The sequence below is a fragment of the Hippoglossus stenolepis genome, chromosome 2 (assembly GCF_022539355.2).
Source record: "Hippoglossus stenolepis isolate QCI-W04-F060 chromosome 2, HSTE1.2, whole genome shotgun sequence".
Lineage (NCBI taxonomy): Eukaryota > Metazoa > Chordata > Actinopteri > Pleuronectiformes > Pleuronectidae > Hippoglossus > Hippoglossus stenolepis.
The window spans coordinates 16,603,842-16,629,354 of NC_061484.1; the positions used below are offsets into that span (position 1 = coordinate 16,603,842).

A 25,513-nucleotide genomic window follows, 5' to 3' on the forward strand; every position below is an offset into this window, starting at 1 on the left:
GCTCAGTTGTGATTTTCCCACACACTAGAAGAGATTATAAGTGACGGAATTGAGCAAACGCTTGAAGGAGTGACAGACATTGTTAAAATCCTTTGGCTCTCCCAGGATCACGGAACAAGAAGGATAACGAACCAATCAGATACTTTGACTGTTTGATGGGCGTTTACTTTCCCCTATTAGAGGCGAGTCTATTTTAAAGAGGGCGTGTGCTAAAGTTTCTGGTGTTGTTTATAGACCAGAGACTTGGGATCAGCCAGTGCGCGTCTCTGGTTTCACTGGTGTAAGTGGAGCGGACTGAAGCTGTGCACCATGGAGAGCAGACACCACATTTAAACTCAGGAGAACATTTCCCTTCATGTGCTGAAGAAATCTGCTCATTCACTCAACAAGTAAGATTTTTTTTTTTACGCCACGTTGTTTTACTTTGTGTTGATTTGTGCGCAGGTTCAGTGTTGATAATGTACTTGGCATGAAGTTTGCGTAAACTGGCGCAATGTCTGAGTCTGGGTTCGCAGGACCAAGCTGAGTAACTGCAGTATAGGCCTGTTATCAAAAGTGATTCAAATGGACCCATCTAGATTTTCATTTCACTGTGATGCATTTTAAATACATTATGATGTATGTTCCTGCCTTCATGTGCCACTTGGTTTGGTTTTATTGTGAGATATTGCAGCAGATATTCCATTTAAGGCTTTTATGATATTTCTTCTCACACAGTTGATTCACCCTGAGTAGCAAAGTGTTTGTTTGTTTGTTTGTTTGTTTGTTTGTTTGTTTGTTTGTTTGTTTGTTTGTTTGAAATGGAAGGTGTTGGACTTTATATTTGGTGTAAATTATCCAGTGGAAATGTTCCTCTGAAAAGTTTTCAGTTCACAGACTCCACCGCCCAGCTGCGTGTTTCTTCAATGTATAGACTAACAACAGCAACAACAGCAGTAATAAGAAGAATAAATCTATAACAATAACAATAATGCGTTTCATTTATGGGGGCAAGTCAAAGCTGAAAGTTCTAGACCACATAGAGCAGGGGTTCCCAAACTTTTGCAAGCTGGGCCCCCCCAAAGCTGGTTAGGGGTAGTTGGGGCCCCCCCACGCCCCCGCCGCCCGCCACCGCCGCCCTCAACTACACCACCATATATAGATAGATAGATAGATAGATAGATAGATAGATAGATAGATAGATAGATAGATAGATAGATAGATAGATAGATAGATAGATAGATAGATAGCATATTGTTATTGATAGGCCTGACATGTCAAGGTTAGGCTATTGTTATTGTTAGGCCCATACAGACAATTATTATTACTATTTTACTATTTATTATTATTATTATTATTATTATTATTATGATTATGATCAGTAGTAGTAGGCCTATTAGTAGGCTATTAATATTAGCAGCTATGTGAGCCTGCATGCTTTCTTATTATAATAATCATCATTATTATCACCATCATTATATTATTATTATTATAATTAATGATAATCGACCAATTATTATTATATTATTATTATTATCATAATAATAATAAGTGTTATTATTGCTATCATTAGGATACTGTTATTATTATGGGCCTCTTGTGATCTTTAAAAAAAAATCTTGCAGGTCTGTCAATGTGAGACATGAGCCTGCTTTGCCTTGCAAAGGTCCTCAAATCTTGGGGCAATGTTTGACAAACATATCCTCAGGTCATCCTTGATCTGTGCGCGGTTGCGATATTTAGTTTTGAACGCAGTCAGTCTTGAAAAGCCTGCCTCGCACAAATAAGTCGCCGCGAAAAGGAGGATCATTTTTAAGGCTATGTCGCAAAGCTGAGGGTATTCCGGCATCATTGCTACCCAGAATGACGAAAGAGGGGAGGTGGTAACTTTAGTCTACTGTCACTCTTCAGCTCAATAAGCTGCTCTTGCATGTCTATTGACAGCTCGTCTGCTGAGCAGAGAAATGGATCCCGAACCCAGGCGAATGAACGGTAGTCCTCTTTGAAATAGGACCCAAACTGATTCTTCAGCGCTGAAAGGTGATCAGCAGCTGATTGGAGGAGAGAGGAGAAATCAGTGCCACGTGCATCGGCAATGAAGTCTGCAAGGCTGGGAAACATGTCGCAGTTTCCAGAACTGATGTGACCATGCCAGAGAGCAATTTTTTGCGTGAAGGCATTCACTCTATCAGCGAGGAGCAGAACGTTAGATTCGCGGCCTTGCAAAGACAGGTTAAGGACATTCAGCCGGTCAAAAATATCCACCAAATAGGAGAGAGAGGCAAGCCACATGGCATCATCCAGGTGCTTCGCCAGATCTGTTTGACTTTCAGTCAAAAACAACTTTACCTCCTCTCGCAGCTCATACAGCCGTTGTAACACCCGCCCCCTGGAGAGCCAGCGAACTTCAGTGTGCAGCAACAGCTGTTCGTGCCCTGACCCCATCTCCTGGCAGAGGACCCCAAACAAACGGGAGTTAAGTGGACGAGCGTTAATATGGTTAATTATTTTCACGGCCTGGTGAAGCACTGACTCGAAGAGCGGTGTCATTTTCTTGGCAGCAAGTGCCTCGCGATGGACCATGCAGTGTGTCCATTGCACAAGTGGAGCAACTTGCTGGACGCGAGCTACGAGGCCACGCTCACGCCCTGTCATCGACCGCGCTCCATCTGTGCAGAGGCCAATACACTTTCCCACATTAAAGATTGCCTCCCCTGTTGTACGGGTCTGAAGAGGCCGGCAAAACAGGATGTCCTCCTCAATTTCCTTTTCCCGCACATACCTGACGTAAGTGAGAAGCTGGGCCTGTCCAGCGATGTCAGTGGATTCGTCCAGCTGCAGTGCATAGTAAGGACTGATTTGAATGTAGTGTATTAGTTGCTCTTTGATATCACTAGACATTTCTGATATTCGGCGTGACACAGTGTCATTTGACATAGGTATTGCGCTGAGTTTAGCAGCTGCACTCTCTCCTATCATTATTCTACACATGTCTTGCGTGGCCGGCAAAATCAGTGTTTCGGCAATTGTATGGGGTTTGCCAAGCTTAGCAATTCTATGAGCAACTACTGTTGTGCCATAATGCATTAAACGTGATACCATAAAATGGTGTGCCTTTCGGCATTCAATAAATTTGGTTATCAAAATAAAATATTAAATATTAATATTTTATTATTAATATTAAATAATAACTTTAATTGATTAAAGTTACCTTGGGGCACCACTCTTCAAAGGAAGGGAAAAGATAGCCAATTTATTGAATAAGTCTCATAAAGGTACTAACTACAAATTTGGAACTCTGATTAACAATTAAATTAATAACTATAACCAAAATTACCATATAGATAGTTAGCTAAGTTGAAGGATATGGAGTTCTTGACAGTGTAGAGGTTGGCAAAATTCACTTATGCAACATTAATAAAAAAGCATTTGTGAAAGGAAAACATTTATTATGAATATAATAAAGTATAAAAACACAAATTACTAACAGTGTAATTACTAAACAAAGATGTGTATATGAGTATACGTGTGTGTGTGTCTGTGTGTCTGTGCTTCCAAAATGGCGGCTGGCCAAAGAGATAACACCCTTCCCCCACCTATTGGAATGTTTACGACCTGTAGAGATAATGAGGTGAAGGGATATGCATGTGTCTGTGTGTGTGTGCCAAATTAGACAAAGTTACTAGATTGGATGCAACGAAAGACTGTGCAGAGCATAACAGACTAACATTACTTTCTCAATAACTTGTACCCAAAATATCACACCACAAACACCACAAATCAAACTTATAAACATCACACAGAATCGAATAAACAGTCTTGCTTAGCCTAGTATAATTATTAAGCCCAGTTGTGTTACCCGTCTGTGGAAAGGGGAAAAAGGAAGTTGCTGTGCAGTTCGAAGTTTTGTGTCGTCTTGCTGGTTTCTGTTGAGCTGTGTAGCTCAGTTGCTGGTTGAAGTTTTCCTGCAGGACATCGCATCGCTGCTAGGACGTTGGTAGAGCTTGGAGGGCGAGGAGGTTTCCTTGGTGAGATGAGCTGGAAGCTGCACCTTTGTGCTCCTCTCGAAGAGTTGGATGGAAAAAGAGGATGTGAGCTGGAGAAGAGGCTCGACAGCCTTCCCTCCTGTGGAAGGATTGTAGGAAGAGGCAGAAGAGAGAGAAGAGGGGGAGACCAGGCCTTATATTGGCCCGGTGACCTCACAGGTCATGGGGTCCAGAGTGACCAATGGGAGTTGAAACCTGTATCCCTGGGGGGGGGGGGTTTCACACCTCTGTGTGAAGTTGATGCCCTCTGGGAGACTGAGTTCCTTGCTCTGGTTTTTGATGGCCCCTGGGAGACTGAGTCCTGGAGGGACATGCTGCTTCAGGCTTTGATGGCACATGTAGGCCGAAGTGTGGTTTCACAAAAAAACATGGCCCAACACTACATACGATGCCTCCAGACACTGCTTGGAGACAGTGCTATGCTTGGAGGTGGTGGTTTGTTGTTGCTGGAGGCCATCACGTTTACGTTTAAAGAAGTCCACAGGCTTCTCTTTCAAGTCAGGGTGTTTGGTGTCGAGGTGCCTTTTTAATTTGCATGGCTTCATGCTGTCATTTGCCAGCACCTCGGCACACAAAACACACTGAGGACATTGCTCAGTCGTGCCAGTGACGGTGAAACCAAACTGCAAATAGCTCTCGTCATATTTGCGAAGCTTTGGCTTCTTCGCAACTGGCGCATCGGTTGCCTGACTTTTACGAATCAGAATGATACAGTGTGTGTGAAGTTAATAAAGTTCTAATTGCAACGTCGTGGTCTTGTGAGTGTGTTTGTATGTGTGGCTGTGAGCGACTTGCACACGAATAATGAATAAGGCTGTGCTAGGCAATGGTTCCTAACAAAACGAACAGTACACAATGTAGACAGGGACAGCACAGAATAGTATTCAAGTGCTGGTGTTTTATTTGTTGCAACACAGTGTATGATTGAAGATGTAAAGGTAGGTGTTAAGGAGAAAAGGGCTAGCTGCAGTTGGAAGAAGTTAGCTAGCTAGAAGGCTAGCTCTTGGGGCTACGAGCTTTCTAAAAAGACTGTGGAGCAAATTACTCCTTAGATTAGGCTACAAATAGGCCTACTGCAAGTGCAGGAAGGTATTACTAAGGAAGGAGTGAGTCTTTAAAAAGACTGTTTATAAAGCAATGAATATCTGAATGATAGAGGAAACAAGAGCAATCGCACAAACTCTGCAGGGTGTCGTCTCAGTGAGGGTGAGCGCTGACCATGCCTGCAGTTACTTTTATACTCGGAAGCGTACGTGCAACTCACATTCAAATGATAACACTCCTCTTTTGATTGGTGGATCAGGAACGAAAAAGTATTTGATTTGTTTGTGTTAGTCCAGCCCTTTGCATTTCGCCACTGAGGGAGCTTTCACTAACCAGTGACAGGTCGGCGGTCGTTTTTTTCTTTCTCCGTCTGTGACATTGCGCCCCCCCTGGAGAGTGTTCACCCCCCACTTTGAGAACCACTGACATAGAGGATAAGCGGGCAGAAGGAGCTGGGAGAATACGGCTTGGTGCGGTATAGGTGCTATAGATTATGAGAGCCTTGAAGGTAAGATGGATCATTTTGTCATCAATGCAGTGTTTGATAAGAAACCAATGTAGTTATCACAGGGGTGATGTGTTCTCTGCAGTTGAAGTTTATGCAGAAGCTTGAGATTCCGACCAGGAGGGAGAGCGTTGCGATAGGTGCAGGGCATTTACATGGATGTCTGTGCTGTTTGGTGTGAGAGTCGCGCGGTTGTCTTCATGTATTTACTTTTGCTTTTTCTCTCACAGGAAAGATGGAGAAGGATTCCCCATCAACACCCACTCCTGTCAAAGCTCAGGGGTCACGCTCTGTCGAGGATGGACCCTCTCGTCCCTCCACCGTACAGATGCCTCCCTCACCTGTCTCCAACAACCTCTCTGCCACACCCAAATCTCCAGCCCCCACAGAAACAGAGCCAGAACCCAGGCAACCCTCATATTCTTCGCCACAAAAACCTCAAGTCATGTCGAAATCAACGGACTCCCCTCCTCCGGCTGAAGGGTCAAAGCCTTCCTCTTCTGCTGTGTCCTCTGAACCCGCTTCTAAAACTGTCTCCACCAACCCATCCTCTCCTGCTCCACACAAAACACCCCTCATCACTTCTCTTAACCACTCTAGCCCTCAAATCTCCAAAATGTCCCCTGTCTCCAAACTCGCCTCTCCCTCCGCTGCTTCAGCCGGTGTGACCTGTACGACTGTGACAGATTCCCCTCCATCGTCCTCCAGCACTGCTTCCACCGCAGCGCCTGCAGCGTCTTCCACCGACCCAGTGAAACGCACCTTTGCCTCCATGGCCAAGCGGGTCATAATACAGGAAAGACTCAGGAAAGCAGAGGAAGAGGATGCCGTTGAGGATGAAGATGGTAAGAATGTCCTCATTTTGAGTTTGGGATTAAATCACACATTGTGAGTTTTAATGACACTGTACTAAATTTGCAGATCACAGACCTATTGCTGTTTTTTTAGGTGATATGTCTTCTGCTATATTTTATCGAATTATCTTTCCATGGGCACCAGCGTAACACTACACTTTGGTGAACATTTCACCTTATTTTTCTTCCATGAGGTTGACCCAATTTATTTGTTTATTTGTTTGTCACCAAGATTTCGAAGAAAATAGTTGACACATTAGCAGAAGGATCAGGGAAAAACTCATTAAATCAGGATCCAGTCAAGTTTATTAACTTTCTTCTGCATTGTGAGATAAGGTGTTTTTTCTCAACAGTTTCACTGTTTTCTCAGGGAGTAATACATAGACCTCCATGAAAAAGAGCCAGGCCTATATAGAGGACTGATATATGAGTGTGTGACATTTAGCTTAATTGAATTGAAGGGGACTGTTGGTCACTGTTAGTCCGCGGTGGAGGTATGCATCTAATCTTGGGTTGTAAAGCTGAGGAGCATTTTTGCTCACAATGTTGCAGTGTTGCTTGGGCTGCATTTTTGCCCACAAGGTGCTATAGTTGGATCTGTCAAATTTATTACACATAGGACACATATCTGTCTATTTCAAGTAAAACTCACTCGGACGCCTACTACACAATCACAGATAATGTCAAATATGTAGTGTTGTTACAACAAACCCCACTACTGGGGTGTGTGACTTTGCTGAAATAAGATCTACGCTGTCCAATATATGCTAGAAAATCTTATGTTTGGTTTATATAACTTAACTAATAGTGACTTAAAAAACACTTATTGATCTAAACCTTTGAATTCAACATAAAACCGGTTGTTGTGTGTGTGTTTGTGTGGACTGTGTTTAATCAAAGTGAAGGAAAGCAGATCCTCTGTATACGTCACCTCTCTGCCTCACTGTGTTTACCGTGTGACGAGTTGAACACACAGTTCTGCAGCTCACAGTTTTTGCCTTCTCAATATTACTGCACCACATGGCTCTATTTATAGTATGTGGGTGTGATGTACCAGTCTATCAATGTTAAAATGAAACGTCTCAACAAGTGAAAGTCAATGGCTGCGACAGACTGTTTAGTCTGTCGCAGCCATTCATGGTGCCCAGATGATGAATTCCTCTAGTACCACATTGAGTTTCACATTTCTTGTTTGGCCTGGAGTGATTGCCATGATATATGATTTTCAAATTCATGCCCATGCACTTCAGGTTGAACCGTTAAAACGTTTGGGATCCTCTCAGTCCTCAAGACTCAGCTTGTCATAATGGCCGTCACCGGGTCAAAGTTTAAAGATTTAGTTTTTGTTGAACTTAACTAATATATAAAAGTGAGTGGATGAACATTGTGAATTATATGTAGTGAGCAGTTTGTTAGCTTCTTTTGTCTTTATTTCCACATGGAGATGTTAGCATTTAGCTCAAAGCTTCTGTCATGGCTGTAGACTCGGCCTCTAAATGCTAAACCTTTGTCAACAGCACATGATTATTTACATTAATAATGTATGTATGTAATGTCTGTCTTTTCTAAAGATTTTATGGAGAATGTGATAAAATGATCACAAAGTTTAAGTTAGCATCTGTTATACTTTATTTCATATCTACTGGTAGTGAAACCACACTTGTTACACCAACAGGAGATTTAGCTGAGCCATGGAATATAGACTTTGGCATTTGAAACAGACACTGAACCCCATTTCTTTAAAGGAGTTATGAAACTCTATGCTATCGACTTGTATCCGTGTGACAGAAGAGCTGGGCAGGTTGTTAATGGAGCTGTGTCACAAGATATCTGCAAAGACGGATGCAGACAGGTTTTTAAATGCACACAATCTCACACAGAGCAGATGTACACCCTCGGACGTCTTGTAATGCCCATGTTCCAGGATATGTGACTTCATGTTCTTATGTAATCCCGTGAGAGTCGTTTTTGTTTGATTGTATTGATTGAGATGTTTGAACATTTAAGACACCTCCTATCTTCTCCAGATGATGAACCGGAGGAGGATTTGTCCGTGGAGCAGATGGAGGAGAAGGCCAAAGCTGGCGATGCCCGAGCTCAGACCCGGGTGAGTGAGCGGACACGCAGACAGACTGAAACTTGGCATTGTTTTCAGACCCGCTGGTTGGGTCAGGCTGGTTCAGAGCAAGTGTCTATTTTTGGTCGCTTGGAAGCCGATACCAGACTTTGAATATGATACACAATATACTGACACACACGTATAAATCATTGGGAACACTTATTACAGAGAATTACAGTACACACTGTATCTGTACTATTGTGAAATATTCACAGTATATATAATAATAATAATTTTCAGAAACGGAAGAAGAGACCCGACTTTAAATTTTAGACCCAGCTGCTCGGAAAGGGCAAATTCTTACGTGGGTAGTAATATGGCTTTAACATGATGTATTTGGACATACCAAGCATCTAAATAACCATGCGTGTGTAAGTGGACATGTCAAAACATGTGACCACATCAGTTAAGTTGAGACCTTGAGTTTCTTGTATCCAACATGGATACAGACTTTATCCATCTGCAAATGCAGAGCTGCTTCAAATGCATATCTTCATACGAACAGTTGAATTTGATTATAACTGTGAGAAGTTATGAGATGACAGTTAAGCTTAGAAAGCAGTCACTTGATAGTCGAGGCCTCTGCCGGCTGCCCCTGGGAAAAGGTGAAGAGGCCCTGATGGCCACAGGGACTGGGAAGTATGGGTTCTGTGGTGGTCAGTGGAACATGAACATGCCTAATATACATGAACATGAACATGCCTAATATATATACTGTACTGACCTTTTGTGTAACGAGCCATAAAATTACAACAGGCAATAGTTCTTACTGTTCAATAAACGTGTGACAGACATTTAGGCCTGACAACCCAATACAATAATGAGAAATATAATTAGGTAAAATAGGGAATGTGGTACGATAAAAGTACATTTAAAATTTTGATTTAATGGAAGCTACTGACTCTGCCTGCCATGTTTCCCCGGGCAGGGTGTTCCAGAGAACTTCATCACATTGCCCTGATTTGAGTTAATAGTTAGACTAATGTCCCAAAAGCTGCAAATGAATCCTCTATCTTCTACCTCTCGTCTCTGTTTCAGCTCGGTCAGCACTTCTTGATTCTTGCTGAAGAGAAGGACACTGAGCTGAATAATCTCCTGGCTGTTAATTGGCTGATTACAGCAGCTAAACAGGGAAGAAAAGGTGCAGCGACATTACTGCAGCGCTGCTGGATCCAGAACAAAGGTCGACAGAATGTTCATGTGCACATCCATCTTTGAGTATCTGCCTCTGTCATTCCTGAACTTGTTCTCCTCTGCTAGGAATCACTCCAGAGAACGAGGCCCATGTGCGAAAGTTGTCAACAGAGAGTAGGTTTGAACTGGCTGTACGCAAAGCAGCCATGATGATGTACTTTAAGCTCAACCCAGAGAGGAAGAGGAAGGTGGCTGTGTCTGAGATGCTGGAAAATGTCGGCCAGGTCAATGCAGTGCAAGGTAGGACGAATACACACACAACTACGAACAGCACATCTGCAGTGTGACAGGAATGTTTCACAGACTGACCAGAATGCTGCAGCATGTTGACGCATAATGTTTATCATTCCTGTTAAATATATCATGTATTCCCCTGTGTGATTTCAGTGTTTGCAGCTGTCATGGTTAAGAATATCACATAACATGCAGGCATGCAGTTCAATGTTTGTTACTCACTGGTGCTATGGTCCTTCCTCACCAATAGGTGGCATCGCAAGCAGGATTCCCGGGCCAACCTCAGGCCAGACCCAGAAAGTGTTGGAAAGCATGGTCAGCAATGAGTGTAAGTATCCACACACACACACACACACACACACACACACACACACACACACACACACACACACACACACACAGAGAGAGAGAGAAAGAGAGACAGACTATGTAGTACACTCGTAAAATCCCTTGCATTGTGTCCTCTCAGCTGAACAGTTGGTGGATCTGGATGACTTTGTTGAGATGACAAAAAGGTACGCACAAGGTATCGCCCCCTCTGCACCGCAAAACAACACCCAGGCCACAGCCAAGAATAAAAGCCCTGCACCTGACGACCGTGGAGGGGAGGTAAAAATATGCAATTCACAGATTAGGGGAAAAAAATCCTGAATCCGCCCCTTGATCCCAAAATAACGGGTTCTTCCCTGACCCAAACCCTGACCCTGTTTGCGTAATCTTGCTTACAAACACACAAACACACAAACGTAAAGAGGTGAATTCACAACGTTCTTGCCAGAGATCAAAATAGTAAGTGTCTACTGTATGTTTAATTAAATTTGTATTCCACACTGTGTGTGTGTGTGTGTGTGTGTGTGTGTGTGTGTGTGTGTGTGTGTGTGTGTGTGTGTGTGTGTGTGTGTGTGTGTGTGTGTGTGTGTGTTTTTAAGCACAAGACTGAGTTGGTTCCATCAGGATGCAAGAAGTCACGCAAAGGTTCTTGGGGCTTTGGTGGAAGTGGGATGATGTTGGACATGAAGTCACAGTTGATGGTATCTATCCTTCATATTCCTTCAGTTTTTATACATACCTTAAATTATCCTTCAGTATCAATTGCTGTAAAAAAGATTCAGCTCTTGATTCTCTTACTTTCCGGCCTCTCTTCTTACTTGTCTCTCCTCACCTCAGATGCTGCAGTACCCGCTGCACACCATCGTGGATATGAAGGAGGCCCTGGTGGACTGGGCGTCGCGGGCCGGCGTCCAGTGGCTGAGCACCGTCATCCCCACACACCACGTCAACGCCCTCATTTTCTTCTTCATCATCAGCAACCTGACAGTCGACCTGTTTGCTTTCATCATCCCTCTGGTCGTCTTCTACCTCGCCTTCATCTCCATGATCATCTGCACGCTGCGTGTTTTCCAGAGCAGCAAGGTCAGTGTGATTGCCAATTTAGTTTTTCTCAAAAGTGGAAGCCAAACTTCTCTTTCGCTGATGGTTTATGCATTTATTTGTTGGAAGTTTATGTTTCAATCTTTGATCGTAGTAAACTCATATAGTCTGCATGGACCCTGGCGGTTTAAAAAAACTCCTGATATGATATATGTACTGTATGTTTTGCTGTTTATGGCGTTTTAACTTTGATTTTACAGAATATAAAATGCAGAACAGCATTCATTTACATTTTTAGGTAAAAATTTAGTTTTTTCTTATTTCAAGCTCTATATATTTGGTTGTATTTGTTTACTACTTTAAGTTATAGTTACTAATTAGCAAGTTCATGGTTAAACTGTAAAATATAAAATATCGATAACATTTCTATTCTCATAAGGATTTGATAATGACATCTTAGTCAAGTCAAAGTTTATATATTTCACATTTGAAACAACCAAACAACAAACAGGCTTAAAATATGAAAATATACGAATATACAACAAAAAAAGAAAACACAAAACGATAAAACGTTAAACTTCAAAAATATTTACAGAATTGAAATATGGCACTAGAGCAGATCTTAGGAATCATTGACACATGTTTATGTTATACTGTGATTTCCAGTTCTTTTGTTATTCCTCTTGTTTTCCAGGCTTGGGAGAACTTCAGAGCGCTGACATCTTTACTGACGCGCTTTGAACCGGGGCTGGATGTGGAGCAGGCAGAGACCAACTTCGGCTGGAACAACCTGGAGCCGTATCTCTATTTTATCATATCCGTCTTCTTTGTCATTTTCTCTTTCCCTGTAGCCGACAAAGGCTGGATCCCCTGTTCTGAGCTCTCCACTGTGGCCATCATCTTCACCGCCGTCAGCTTCAAGAGCCTCAGCCCCACTGCGGCCATGTACGCACGCCGAGCGATGGTCATAGAGGTCAGGGGGCCACACAACAATCACTGTTTACAGTTATGCATGTTCTGTATATTTAACATTCTTCCATCACAACTACAGTTTTACATATAGCATGAAGTTTGAAGCTTGATTCCAGGGATCAATTAATTTCAGTCCTTTTTAAAAATCAGAATTCACAAGACTTTCCATTTGTACTGAGTCAGAAATATTCAATATTCCTTGGTGTGTTAAACTTAAACATCCAAGATATTGAAGTGTTCTTTAACACATTACCTCAGATTAAATAACTATACATTAGGTGTCTGCAAGTATTTTCATGGGAAACTATGTATAATATTGTTCCCTGGAAAAATTGTGCATTTGTCAAAATAACACTGATGTGGATCTGCCCCCTAATTCGGATCTGCACCACAATGTAATCTTGCTAACAAACAAATCAACAAACACACCTAAATAATTAGAAAGGGTTGAAAACATAACCTCCTTGGTGGAGATAATTAATGGGAGGGTTAGAAATCTCTCTGAAAGCCAGTAGCTTTCTAAAATGCTTGCCAATATATCAAGATATGTCTGATCTGTACCTTATTTGGCAAAAGTGTGATGTTTTTATTTGGCTTTTTATCTGACTGCCTCAAATTTGGTATAGAAAAGTCAACAACAAATTGTTTTCAATCCAGGTGGCATCGTGTCTGTGTTGCCTGACCCAGTTCCTGCCAGAGAACATGATGGTGCTTCGGTTTCTGGGACACACCTTCGCCACTCTACCACTAGGGGAATCGGTGGTGCTGAAGCTCAGTCTCCCCTGCCTGCTCTACATTTACCTGTTCTACCTGTTCTTCAGGTGAGTGGATTAAAATCCTCCCCAGCATATAAATGAGATCAAATCAATTTCCTCTTCTTCTTGTCTGTTTCCGCCTGCAGCATGGCAAAGATGCGTGGTTTCCGGGGGACGTACTGCTTCTTGGTTCCTTACCTCGTGTGCTTCATGTGGTGTGAGTTCTCCGTGGTTCTCCTCCAGAGTTCCTCCGCTGTGGGTCTGATCCGCACCTGCGTGGCCTACTTCCTCTTCCTGTTTGCGCTGCCTATTCTGACGTTTGGCCTCGCCATCATGATTCTCATCCAGCTCTTCAAGTGGTTCCTGGAGCTGGAACTGACGAAGATGATCGTGACCCTGGTCGTATGTGCGATCCCCGTCACCCTGCGACTCTGGACACGATTCAGCATGTCCATTTTGGACGTGTTCCGTTCTCTGACCTGCCGCGGCCCAGTCAAACTCATCTTACTCTGTATCTCCATGGTGATCCTGTTCTTCTCCATCTATGTGTACCACGCAGAGGGACAGAAGGGGCATAACTCCACGCTGACGTGGAACCAGTACAGCCTTGTGTGCGGGCCCCCTGCCTGGGAAACCAAAGGCATGGCCCAGACGCAGATCTTCTGTAGCCACCTTCATGGACACAGGATCACGTGGGCTGGACGTTTCAAGCACGTCCGCGTGGCAGAGACAGAGAATGGGGCCCAGTCTGTCATTAACATGTTGCCGGTGTTCATGGGGGACTGGCTGCGCTGCCTGTACGGAGAGACGTATCCCAAATGTGATTCAAAGAACGATACGGTCGCAAACCTAACAGCTGCAGCCGCTTCCGGACCGGCCTCTCTCCCACTGCCCATCCTGCTGCAAATGCAAGAAGAAGAAGAGTTGTGTCAGATCAAGGCTCTGGCCAGAAACACCTGCCACGTGAAGCGCTTCGACAGCTACCAATTTGAGGTGACTGTGGGAATGATCCGGGACGGGAGCCTGGACGCAGGCGACCCGGCCAGGGATATAATCCTGATTGCCAGCAATGAGTTCCGACAGGTTCTGTTCAAACTCAACCCTGGTAACATGGTGGAGTTCAGCATCAACCTGGAGGGCCGTCTCGGAGGCAGAGCCCCGGCCTTCGAGCTGAAGGCCATCAACTGTCTGGACTGTGTTTCCTCGCTGTTAAAAGGAGGCAGGCAGGTGAAGATAGAGAGAGACTGGAGACGCACGACGATGAAAGCGCTGAAGTTTGCCTTTGATTTTTTCTTCTCTCCGTTCCTGTCGGCGAAATTCACTACCTGAGGAGAGAGACACTAGAAATCATTAACTCTTCACAGAGTAGCTTTCTGACAATCATGTCACTGATGCAATTTACTGTAGGAGGTGAAATATTATTTTAATATTTCTGATAGTACTTTCTAGGGCTGGGCGATATGGCCAAATGTTATCGATATCAGTCAATATTGATATCAGTATATATCAATAATAATAAATATGGATTTAAAACATTGCTATAACTATTGATATTGTTTTATTGCCCAGCCCTAGTACTTCCTGTGAGTGCAAGTGTGAGTTTAGAAATATTTTATTATTTCTGAATGGGCTGATGCCAACATTCAGTTAGAGGCAAACTTTCAAACTTAATTATGTATTTTTAGTTTAGGGAAGTTTATATAGATTATATTAACTAATATTAATATGTGCAAGGAAGCTTATGTTGGCTGCTGACCACCTCTGAACATGACACTGCATTTCTCAAAAGAAATATAGTCACATTGTAAAATGCATTTTTATAGGTAAATGTTCCTGCTGTGTTTGTATTCAGTATTTTCTTACATGTATTGTGAATATGTTTGCATGTGCAGTATGTATTTACATTTATGTGCATACATTAGCACAGTTTTAAGTTTACGGATTTATTTATAGGTGTTGCGTAATATTGGTTGTGTGCAAACCATGTGTAGCTTTGTTTTACAAACTTTGTGGTCTTAAAACGTTCTGCTCTTAATTTTATTTATTTAATTATTGATCAGATTTTCCTGTGGCCTAAACCACAGTGCACTTAAAATATCATTAGTCAAAACATTGATCCAGTTTTTAATGTTCGCAGTGACGATTGAACAAGAAACTGCTGCAGCTTTAGTCTCAGTTTCATGTTTGTTACACACTCATAAAAGATGTTATGGTCAATCACGGGTTTTACTGCTTATGCTGTCAACCAAACATTGCATCAGTTTATTTTTACTAAGTAGGAGGAGGGGACTTCTGAATGTGATGTCTTACAGCAGATATGTCAACAAAATTATTGACATTTTATCAAATTGTTTTGTTCAATCTCAGAAAATGCACCGAGTTGGCCTTTTGTTTCATAGTACTGGAGGGCTTTAGATTGTGCTGATGTCATGAGACGTTAGTGAAGTTTATGAGAAAATATATTTCACAGTTTAACATTTTTTGTCTCTTTCCAGTGGCAATTCAATTCTCCTTCTTAAGCAAAAGAAACCATGTAAGGGGACATTACTAAAATCAGATTATTAAAAATGCATTGTGTGAATGGGGCTGTTTTTATCAACATGCTTTCAGTGCATGGAAACCCATATATGTGAACACTATTAAGTTGCAAATGCAGCTGTGAACGATCACTGAGGTTGAGCCTGTATACTGTGATTCAAGTGTCTTTTTATCTAGTGATGGATTGTGTGGGGGTGTGCAATGAGTATTAATTAAAGTGCTTGACTTTGAAACAAAATCCCTCGTGTGCGGTTTTACTCAGATTCCTTGTCCGACAGCATTTTAGCGATGAGAGCAAATTGCATCCCATTCACTACAGACACAGACAGGAAATGACCTCACACGTTTTGTGTCTGATTTTCAGTTATTTTATTAATGCACATTCTTTCCATTCATCTCATTTGCTTTTGTATTGTAAGATTTGTCCTTTTTTTTAAGTATGATAGATATACAGGCTAGTAGCATTGAGTAATGGCAACATGCTGCTGCTGCTGCTGTGCTCCTGAACACACAAATCCTCTCATTGGTTGTCTGAGGTGGTGGTTATGATGCGATTATAACTGACTTGCTCTAAACTAACTCTCACCACTGGAGGATTGAATCCTGGAACTTATACAAGGTTATATTATGTAAATCTTTTTGTGGGTTGTCATCATCATGGAATTGGTGTGTTGAACATTTTTTTAAACCAATCAGTGAATCACTTTGTCTGCATTCAACAACACTTATGAACAGTGAAAACCAAAACGTTATGGTTCCTATGGTTATAAATGTTGGTGTGTAAATGAGTGGTACACACAAAACCCTTTGGAAGCACACCAGTAGATCATCTCCTCTGGCAGCTGCAACATGGCAGCAGCGGTGATAGTATAATCTAATGGGGCAACTGTGACAGTCAATTCAATGTCTACTAAAAGTCCTTTTTTCTCTCATTGAGTGACACTTTAATGTTGCCAGACTCATAGCAAAGACCCAGAATAACAATTTGAGCCCTTAATTGGTGAAAATTAGCACTTCTAGTGGACATTTTGTGAACTGTCGCAGTTGCCCCATAAGATTACATTGTAGCCATTGCCGCCATGTAGCAGCTGCTGGCAGAGGTGATTTACTGAGCTGATTCCAGAAGATTAGGGCCCAGGTTGAAAAATTGTTGAATTACAGTTTGAACATTTGTGAACAGTGGTTTTGAAATCAAAAGGGGTAAAAATCTGGAGGAAAAAAAAGACATGTGGAGCAGACATGATTAGAATCTTTTCTTCTTTTCTTGGGTTCAAAGTTAACACAGTAAACTGTTGTTTATCCATCAGACAGAGTCATCGTCAGGGCAACAAGACTTTCTACCTCCTCACTGGTTCTTTTACTCTTTCACCTGCTACAGGACACATCCAGATCACGTACAATAATCCCATCAGGGCCAAGGTCACTTGAAAACAATGCACTTCACTGTAAACAATCAATACTTGACCAGCGCACCTAATTCAACACAGACGTCACCTCACCTCTGTACATCTCCGGGCTTTCTGTTGGCGGTACATGGTATGATGACAACATGAACCTGTGCTAATGATAAATTCACATGATAGCCTAATTTGTTTTAATGGTGAAGACATTTCAGCGATGTACATAATGAGTCATTGTACTGATGATAACCTCTGACCCTCCAACACACAGGACACAAACTCAACATAACTCTGATTGGCTGAATCAGCGGCCTCATTCGTGTGCTTAGATTCCAACTTTGTCTTGATTGTGAGAGCCCTTGCCGAAATGTGCTTCTGCATTATAAAATGAGGAATATGCTCATTTTGAATTATCATAATTTAACTTGAATCGATTTCAGTTTTATCACCAATCAGCCTCAATTTGAGCATATGTCTCGCTCATTTAAAATCGTTTAGAGACCTTGATACAGCAATCAAAACCCATCGAAGGCTTAATATACACAATAAAACAGTAAGTGTTGATTTGTGCACAACTCCCTTCCTCTCTATAACCTGCGTATTTCTGTACTGCTACAAACTATAAGCTCCAACATCGCGTCTTGACGTCTGAGTAGAGAGATTCCACGACCTTTCTATGAATTACATCTCAGGATTGTTTGCAGTTTACTGGACAAAGTGCATCCTTTTACCTTTTTAGCTCACTGGGACCAAAGTTGGTGCTGCCTTTCAAAAAAAAAAGGAACAGAATATTTACAACTAACAGTAAAAAGAGTGTGTACATTTGTGTTGCCTGTAGAAGAAGAGCTCATGTTTTAAAGCAGGGATACTGCTGCACTGTGTGTTTGTTAGTGCTATTATTGCAAAGTGAATAGGGCAAAATTTAAGGGGTCGGATACGCGTGCAATCTCCGAGAGCACTGCTCTGAAGGAGAGGTTCGGCTGCTGCTGATCGATAGAAAAAAAAGTGGTTCAGGATGTTGTTGTGAAGAGCTGTACAATTGCGCCACACTGCTAATCTTGGCAAAGTCACATCGCTGCAAGACCTTCAGGTTTCGTAGCATCGTTTGGTGTTTGCTGCTACCCAGCACATATCTTCAGTTGTGTGTCAAACAGTACCAGGGCACATCAGTGAGGTGTGCAACACTGTGTGGTCAACAGCAGATGGAGAGGTGTCCCTGCACCTCTTCTCCTGCCCCTACAGTGGAGCAGTCAGAGAAACATCTTCAAAAAGTGGGAGTGGAGTGGGACCAAAAACACGTCCTGGAGACATCAGTCCATCTCAGCGTAGGAAAAAAACGGATTACACACCTTCATTGTGGATCCCATAAATCGTGACTCTTGTCATTTTATAACTAATCTTTTATCAGCACAAACAGATGTTGCATCTCAGTTTGTTGTAAAACCGCTTGGCTTAGACTTTATGGACAGACTTTTCATAAAGGCTGTCCACCCCCACACCTTCTCTACGACCTCCAAATATCTTTGAGTCACTGTTGATGATTCTGTCCACGCTCCCATCCCCCGTCACTGTGTGTCCGGGTTGACGCGATCCTGGAAGATATACAGGTTGTTGGTGGCTGCTATGGCGATGATGTTCTCAGACGGGTGCCAAGCCATGTGCAGGATTTTCTTTGTGAAGTCCAGACTATCGACGCCCACGTCGCCACGGCGCCGCTTTCCACCGGTGTAGACGCGCCGCGTCCGCAGCACGGCCCGAGGCTTGCTGCTTTCCCGCCACGCCTCCAGGGTTACGCCTCGGCCCGTTTCCCGGTCGAACATCCGGAAGAAGCTGTTGTACGCCCCTGTCATGATCACGCTGAGGAGAAGAGAGAGAAGAGGAAGAGGCCGGGAGAGATAACGAGAAGTCAACAAAGAGCTCGACAAAACAGAAGGATTGATTTGATGTCTGCTAAGCTTGTCTGTGCAATTGATTTAAATGTCTTTTGCTTGTGGAGGCAGAGCATTTAGAGAATCACTGTACGCAGAAACACATCAACACACCCCCCCCCCATTTTTTGCTTTAAATACACTTTACTTTGTCAATCTTTTCCCCTTTTCTCTCTCTCCGTCTGACACTTACCTGTCTGAGCTGTTCCACACACACTCAAACTTGTCGAAGATGCAGTCGTTTTCATAGAGGGAACACAGCTTACTCCTTAGGTATTCGTGGACCTGGGGATGATGCAGATAGTCAACATTAGTGTCTGGAGATTAAACATCTCTTTATTCTTGCAGTCACGTGTCCTTCCTGAGAGTCTCCTATTGTCTAGAATTTATTTCTGTTTACTATCTTCATGCAGTACAGACGGACAGATGGAAAACCAAGAAAAAACATTATGCCTCCGGCCGACTGGCATAAAAATAGTGGGGGGGAATCTAGCAATCCAAAACCTAAATCTGAATGTTTTATATTAAGTTAAGTTATATCCTCATACTTGAGAAACTGAACCATGTATATATTGATAACTTGATAAATCTAATAAAGTGAATAATAATTTCACCAGTAAACTTCATATAATGTAACACTTGATGCCCAAGCAACATATACCAAACAACAAATCAGCCACAGTACAGTATTAAACAGTGCGGTACATTAGGGAGATTTAGTAGGTCTCCATTCATAACAAATAAAGGTAAGACATAAACATAGACAAAGACATTATATCTTATTTCACCTGGTACGTCTCCACTGGGCCCTTGTCCATGTTCAGGTCCCACACCTTGGCGGTGAGGTAGTCTCTGGTCAGCAGATAGCGTCCGTTGTGGCTGAACTTGACGTCTGACACAGAAGAAATGATCTCTGAGAAGAAGGACCGGCTCCCTGGATCCTCGGGTTCCTCAAACTCTGGACAAAGACAGAGGAGTTAGGTGCATCACAAAAAATATTATAACACAAAATCTGTGTTGGGAGCCATTGATACTCTACAGGAGAGCCAAGACTACGTTACTTATCATCACTCACGTTTGGTGTGTTTGTCACAGAGTGCAGACGATCTCATGTCACAGAGGCGCAGCGAGCCCTTGCTGCTGCTGTACACAAACAAGTGGCAGTGGTGAGGGTGGAACTCTGCGGATGTTATCACCTCCGTCAGATCCTCCATGTTGGCTGGTTTGATGTCCACAATGTCTGAGAGGACGGGCGGTCAAGAAGCAAGCACCAAGGAGAGTTTGGACACAAGAATTCTAGCAGCAATGCTCAAAGACTATGCTCAAGATGGGGCAGGGGCGGATACAGAGGTGGGGCCACGGGGCCAATGTCCCCGGCTGAAATCTGACTTGCTCCTCATGTGCCCCTGTACTGTCAGTAGTCTTTTTTAAAAATACACTAGTCAATTACTAACAATATTCGATATAACAACAATCAATGTGACAATTTTGTATCATTTCTTTTCATCTAAGCTTCTTTGAAGTACACTATGTGCTTGAACACGGAACAATTTCCAAAACACATTGAATGATGTGTGGCTTTCCTCAAATCTATAGAGCTAACAGTGAATAAAGGAGTTGTGTATGGATATTGGACATATAATTGGCCCCTCTGTGTAAGTTGTGGCCCCTTTATGGCCCCTGGTTTAGAAAAATCCTAGATCCCCAACTGAACAAGGGTATTTTTAGTTCTAATGTCCATCCTGAGAGGAAACATAACAAGGAATTAAATACATAAAAGCACACGGTGAGGCAGCAGGTATACCAACATCATTTATGTTCACTCAACATGTCCTTACTCCATGTTGACATCTCACATCTCAATCATCACCCCACAATCTGCACCCCAACAAACCCCACAATATTCATGCACGCTGTGCTCCTCTCTGTTCTATTCTTGGCGTTCCTGTGTGGTTCAGTCGAAAGTGAACCGCTCAGTGAATTATTTAAACTCTTTTCCCCCATAGATGCCTCTCTGATTTTCTAGGTCAGCTTCCATTTGAATGGGAAATCACCAAACGCACTGCGTCCAACACGCAACTGCCTGCAGTGAATACAGCCTCTGAGGCGTTACGCAGCACTCTGATCGAAACATAAATCCAAACATAGCCATGTGCTGTTTGCATTAAATGTAGATCAGGTATGAATTTCTATGAACAAGGACGTAAAGTGTGTCTCTGCTGTATACATATAGGTGTGTTTTAGGTATGAATTTAGATGTATGGTTTCACTATTCATAGTTTTAGCAGTAGAAGGAACTGAATGTTAAAACTGCTTTATACAAACTGTACACATTGGATTTCAATGTGAGGTATTTTTGTAGGTCACATGCATGAATAGTACATGTGAGTCTGCTTCAGCAAACATCAGAGAGCATTTAAATACAATACATGTATCAACACTGCTAATTGGTGCATACGAGCTATGCACAGTAACATACACAGGATTCAGCGTTCCTATGTCTAAACAGTATACTTTAATTTAATGAATAATTGATTATCCTTTAATGGGAAATGATTCAAATGAATGTGAACTCAACCCAAACACATTATCACAAACTTAATCTGTAAAAAAAATTTTGCAATCCACATCTTCTTTTTATTCCGCTTTTTGTTCCAGAAATAAAATTACTTAAAGATTGTCAACAGATAATTGTGTCACTGTTGCTGCAGACTTTGTTTTAATGACGTGCAATAATACTTTTGAAGCAGTGAATTAAAAAATAGATCCAATAGTGGACTTTGTTCTTTTATTTAGTGCAGTTCTGGGAATCTCATACCACATGAAATATGAGAATCCTCCGCTTCCAGTGAGAGATCAAGTTACAAAGAAAAATCAGAGGAGAGCTACGGAGTAATGGAAGCCAGGGACTATTGTTTATCAGAACGATGGAATTAAAATGAAACGAGTGTGGCATAAAGAAAACAAGTGACTGTTGTGAAGGATACTGAAGCTGCGGTCCGTGATGCCCAGGTGCCACATGTTGATGCGGAGGTCGTCAGCGGACAGGTACGTCTCCCCGTCACTGTTGACTGAGATGGAGTTGACGTGGTAAGTATGTCCATTGGAGAACACTCGTCTGGGGCGGACCTCCACCATCAGATCTGTGGGTTTGAGCACTGGCACCTTAGATAAAGAGAGGGATGGTGCAGACGTGTTAAGAAACAGGGTGAGGACAGAATGATAAGTCAGGGGACAATTGAGGGTCAGAACAAAACACTGAGCTTAACAAACAAATGTCAACCTGATACAATTAAGTACTACCCAAAATAAAAGTGTGCATGTGCATGTGCATGTGCATGTGCAGGTGTGTGTGTGTGTGTGTGTGTGTGTGTGTGTGTGTGTGTGTGTGTGTGTGTGTGTGTGTGTGTGTGTGTGTGTGTGTGTGTGTGTGTGTGCGTGGTACCTGCAGAGAGGTGATGGTAGAGATGTCCTTCAGCCGTCCCTCCTCATCTTTCAGGTTGTATCCCTCTGGTCTCTTGTCTCTCTCACTCACCTTCCACAGTTTAATGGTCTTATCTGTGACACATCAGATGAAGTCGGTTTAGTTGAGGGAACAATAACAATAATTATTACAAACATCACATAAACACTTGACTGATTTCTCTTTTTGTAATTTCAGCTTTTTGACAGGTTTAAGGTGATCCACATGATCAGTTTTCTTTAGTATAGTGATGTTAGTGCTGAACATTGTACTTTAAGGAAGCAAACAACTATGCAGCATGTGACTTCTTTGTGCATCTGAAATCATTTTCAATTGATTATGATTTTATTTCAATAAATTGTTCAGTGGAACATAAATAATTAATAATTAATTAAGTACTTGTGTTTGATAACTGACAGTCCAAAACCTAAATGAAAATATTCTATATTCAAAAATGAAGTGATGTAAAACTATAAATATGAAATCAGGAGGTAGAGAGGGTTGTCCTGACCAGAAGGTCAATGGTTCAATCCCCATTCTTAATGGTTAAGATACTCATCAGATGGTTAATAACACTAAAAAACACTATATATATATATATATATACAGTCCACTTTCCAGCCATTGATAGACTCTAAGCTACTTTGTGAACAAAGCTTCAATATATGATCCCTAAGATTCATGAGAGGAAGATAAAGCATAGATATAAATCTGTGAGTTTCTCAGTGGCAGGGTGGTGTCACTACTTACTGTTCCCACAAATGTGGGTCCAATGACTTTGCTTGAATGGCTTGAAAATGTTACAGCAAAACATGATGCTAAATAACCCTAATGCAGGGAACTGGAGTGGGTTATGTTGAAAGTTGTAATTCACACCATGTTCAGTCGTGTGTATTCCTCTAGGTATGCTATATCTCTACTGTGAAGTATAAAGCTTTACTTTCTGTACATGCTTCACATCACTGATGTCTCACCATTGGTGGAGAGGAGGAAATGTGCCGCGTTCTGCTGCGGCAGCCATCTGATCTTGTTGATCTTCTCCTCAATCTCCAGACTCTTCAGGTAGTCAAAGTCCGGCTCATGGCTCTGGAACGTGCTGTAGACGTTGTACTCCCCGGAGTCCCCCGTCTCCCCTGCCTCCTCGGTCTCCCCTTTGGACTGTCCAGGGCCAAGAGTGGAAGGAAAAAGGTTTAAAATCCATGCAGACTCATAGAAAGGGATGGTTATTATAGGTTTTACGTTATAAACTGACCTCGGTCTCTCTCTGGAAGATGACCACTCGGCCACCTTTATCCCCCGTGGCCAGCAGGTCCCCTGTCTGGTTAAACTCCACTGTAGAGATGACATCAGCTGAGAGGAAGACAGGAAAATGGAAGATGATTAAGCAAGATAGTGGTTATGATAAAAGATGTAGGGAGGGAGGGAAAAAAAGACAAAGAGATGACAGGAAAGAACGGATATTCGGTAGGCACAGAAAAGAGAGTGGGAATGAAAGAAAGAGAATACTGGATCCTTACAAACAGTCTTGCTCAGTAAAATCTACTGAACAAGATTCTTTGTAATGAACAAATGAATAAATGAACAAAGCATGACGCTAGAATGAACATCAAACCATCAAGTTGTCTGACACCACAGAGGCAGCGACGACACGACGTCTACTCTACCTTCAGTGACGTAGTCTCGCAGGAAGGTGTGGTTGATTTTGGAGCTCTCAGTGTCCTCGCCCATCTGAAGCCGAGGGAGGGTGACCCGCCAGCGCGCCCGTCCTGAGGGGAAGGGTCCGAACCGTACTCTCTCTCCCCGCCCAGGCTCCGCCCATGCTGCTGGGGCCTAGCGAAGCAGCCTGGAACAAGGCATCCTGGGAAACCACAGCCAGGCCGGAAGGAGAGAGAGAGGCGTGAAGAGGAGATGGAAGAATGGAGAGGAGGAAGGATGAGGGGTTTTTTGAGGAAAAAGGGGAAAAAGATGCGGAGGATATAAAAGCAGGAATTGGTGATGAAGAAGATGCGAGGCAGAGGGGGGTAGATGGAAAATCTGGTGATGAAGATGGTGAGGAGAAGAAGATGGTTGTCATTAGGCAGGCTGACAATACAGGCTCCCAGCATGCCAAACGGTGTGACCTTTGTTAGACATTCAACACGCTCATTATCACAGACACACGTGTAGACACACGAGGCCTCGTCAGTGCTGAAGCGAATCCCAGAGCGAAGAGGTGAGGAGAAACAACAGACAGCTCCAGCAGATAAAACACTAAATAAAACCTTGTGTGTGCAAACAGAGGCAAATACAAAGATGTAGGACGTCCATCATTCAACATTCAGTCAATGTATATCCAGTAGTGGTGCTAAATGATCCCAGGGTGTGGTAGTCCTCTCTGCCTACTTTCCTTATCTCTGTGCTCACACACACACACACACACACACACACACACACACACACACACACACACACACACACACTTCTCAGATAGTCCTTGACGGTGATCAGAGGAGAACGTGATGTGGTGCCTGTGCTGCAGGAGGGAGGGAGACGGGCCTCAGCACACCTACCAGTCCGCCTGCTGCTGCTGCTGCTGCTGAGGCTGCTGCTGCTGCTGCTGCTATCCTTCCTGGTGCGTCCTCTGCTGCAGTGTTGCTCGAGCAGGCCTGCGTGTCCGTCGGAGGGAGGGGAACGGGGAGAGAGAAGAGAGAGCAGAGGGGTGGCGGTGAGAGGAGGAGAGGCAAACGAGGAGAGAACGAGAGAGGGAGAGTGAGGAGGAGGATGGAGGTCCACTGCCTGCTGATGCTGTGGAAATGATTCTGTGCAGCATCCACTGTGTCATGGCAGCCTCCTCCTGGAGCAGCCAATCACGGCTCAGCTGTCAACGGTGGAGCCGCCCACTGCAGGTGATGGGGAGAGAGAGGCCAGCAGAGGGAGCCATTAAAACACTGAGTGGTTAAAGATCCACAACTAAACTGTGGGTTTCTGCAAGGAAGGATTGGAAATACACAACAGAGCAGACATTTTAAATTAATTATATACACACCAGTTTCCTAATAGGTTTGTTAAAACTTCAAGGATTTCTTCACAGACACCACAGTCTCTGAGGCTGACGGTTTGATGAGCCTTTCC

General features: G+C 43.0%; 2 protein-coding genes across 2 annotated transcripts; one reads left to right on the plus strand and one right to left on the minus strand.

Moving 5' to 3' along the window:
• The first annotated feature begins 258 nt into the window (after positions 1–258).
• wfs1a (Wolfram syndrome 1a (wolframin)) lies at positions 259–15,849 on the plus strand. Its single transcript, XM_035168157.2, has 12 exons — positions 259–389; positions 5,805–6,419; positions 8,456–8,535; positions 9,586–9,730; positions 9,808–9,981; positions 10,226–10,303; positions 10,445–10,584; positions 10,905–11,006; positions 11,143–11,388; positions 12,041–12,319; positions 12,976–13,139; positions 13,220–15,849. Exons 2-12 carry the CDS (start codon positions 5,810–5,812, stop codon positions 14,400–14,402), a joined length of 3,201 nt encoding a protein of 1,066 aa, XP_035024048.1. The 5' UTR covers positions 259–389; positions 5,805–5,809; the 3' UTR covers positions 14,403–15,849.
• A 116-nt stretch (positions 15,850–15,965) lies between these two features.
• On the minus strand, positions 15,966–25,225 carry ppp2r2ca (protein phosphatase 2, regulatory subunit B, gamma a). The gene is made up of 10 exons (XM_035168169.2): positions 24,952–25,225; positions 24,067–24,436; positions 23,655–23,752; positions 23,377–23,560; positions 22,385–22,497; positions 21,927–22,104; positions 20,015–20,179; positions 19,728–19,897; positions 19,133–19,224; positions 15,966–18,868 (listed from the first exon to the last, which is right to left on the minus strand). The coding sequence occupies exons 2-10, from the start codon at positions 24,128–24,130 to the stop codon at positions 18,577–18,579; spliced, it is 1,356 nt and encodes a 451-aa protein (XP_035024060.1). The 5' UTR covers positions 24,131–24,436; positions 24,952–25,225; the 3' UTR covers positions 15,966–18,576.
• Positions 25,226–25,513: the final 288 nt, after the last annotated feature.

Coding starts and splice junctions, on each gene's coding strand:
- wfs1a (XM_035168157.2), top strand. CDS start 5,810: ATGGAGAAGGATTCCCCATCAACACCCACTCCTGTCAAAGCTCAGGGG. Junction 6,420..8,455: donor TGCCGTTGAGGATGAAGATG/GTAAGAATGTCC, acceptor TATCTTCTCCAG/ATGATGAACCGGAGGAGGAT. Junction 9,982..10,225: donor CCAGGTCAATGCAGTGCAAG/GTAGGACGAATA, acceptor CCTCACCAATAG/GTGGCATCGCAAGCAGGATT.
- ppp2r2ca (XM_035168169.2), bottom strand. CDS start 24,130: ATGGGCGAGGACACTGAGAGCTCCAAAATCAACCACACCTTCCTGCGA. Junction 22,105..22,384: donor CTACCATCACCTCTCTGCAG/GTACCACGCACA, acceptor TCTTTATCTAAG/GTGCCAGTGCTCAAACCCAC. Junction 20,180..21,926: donor CATCACGGACCGCAGCTTCA/GTATCCTTCACA, acceptor CCGTCCTCTCAG/ACATTGTGGACATCAAACCA.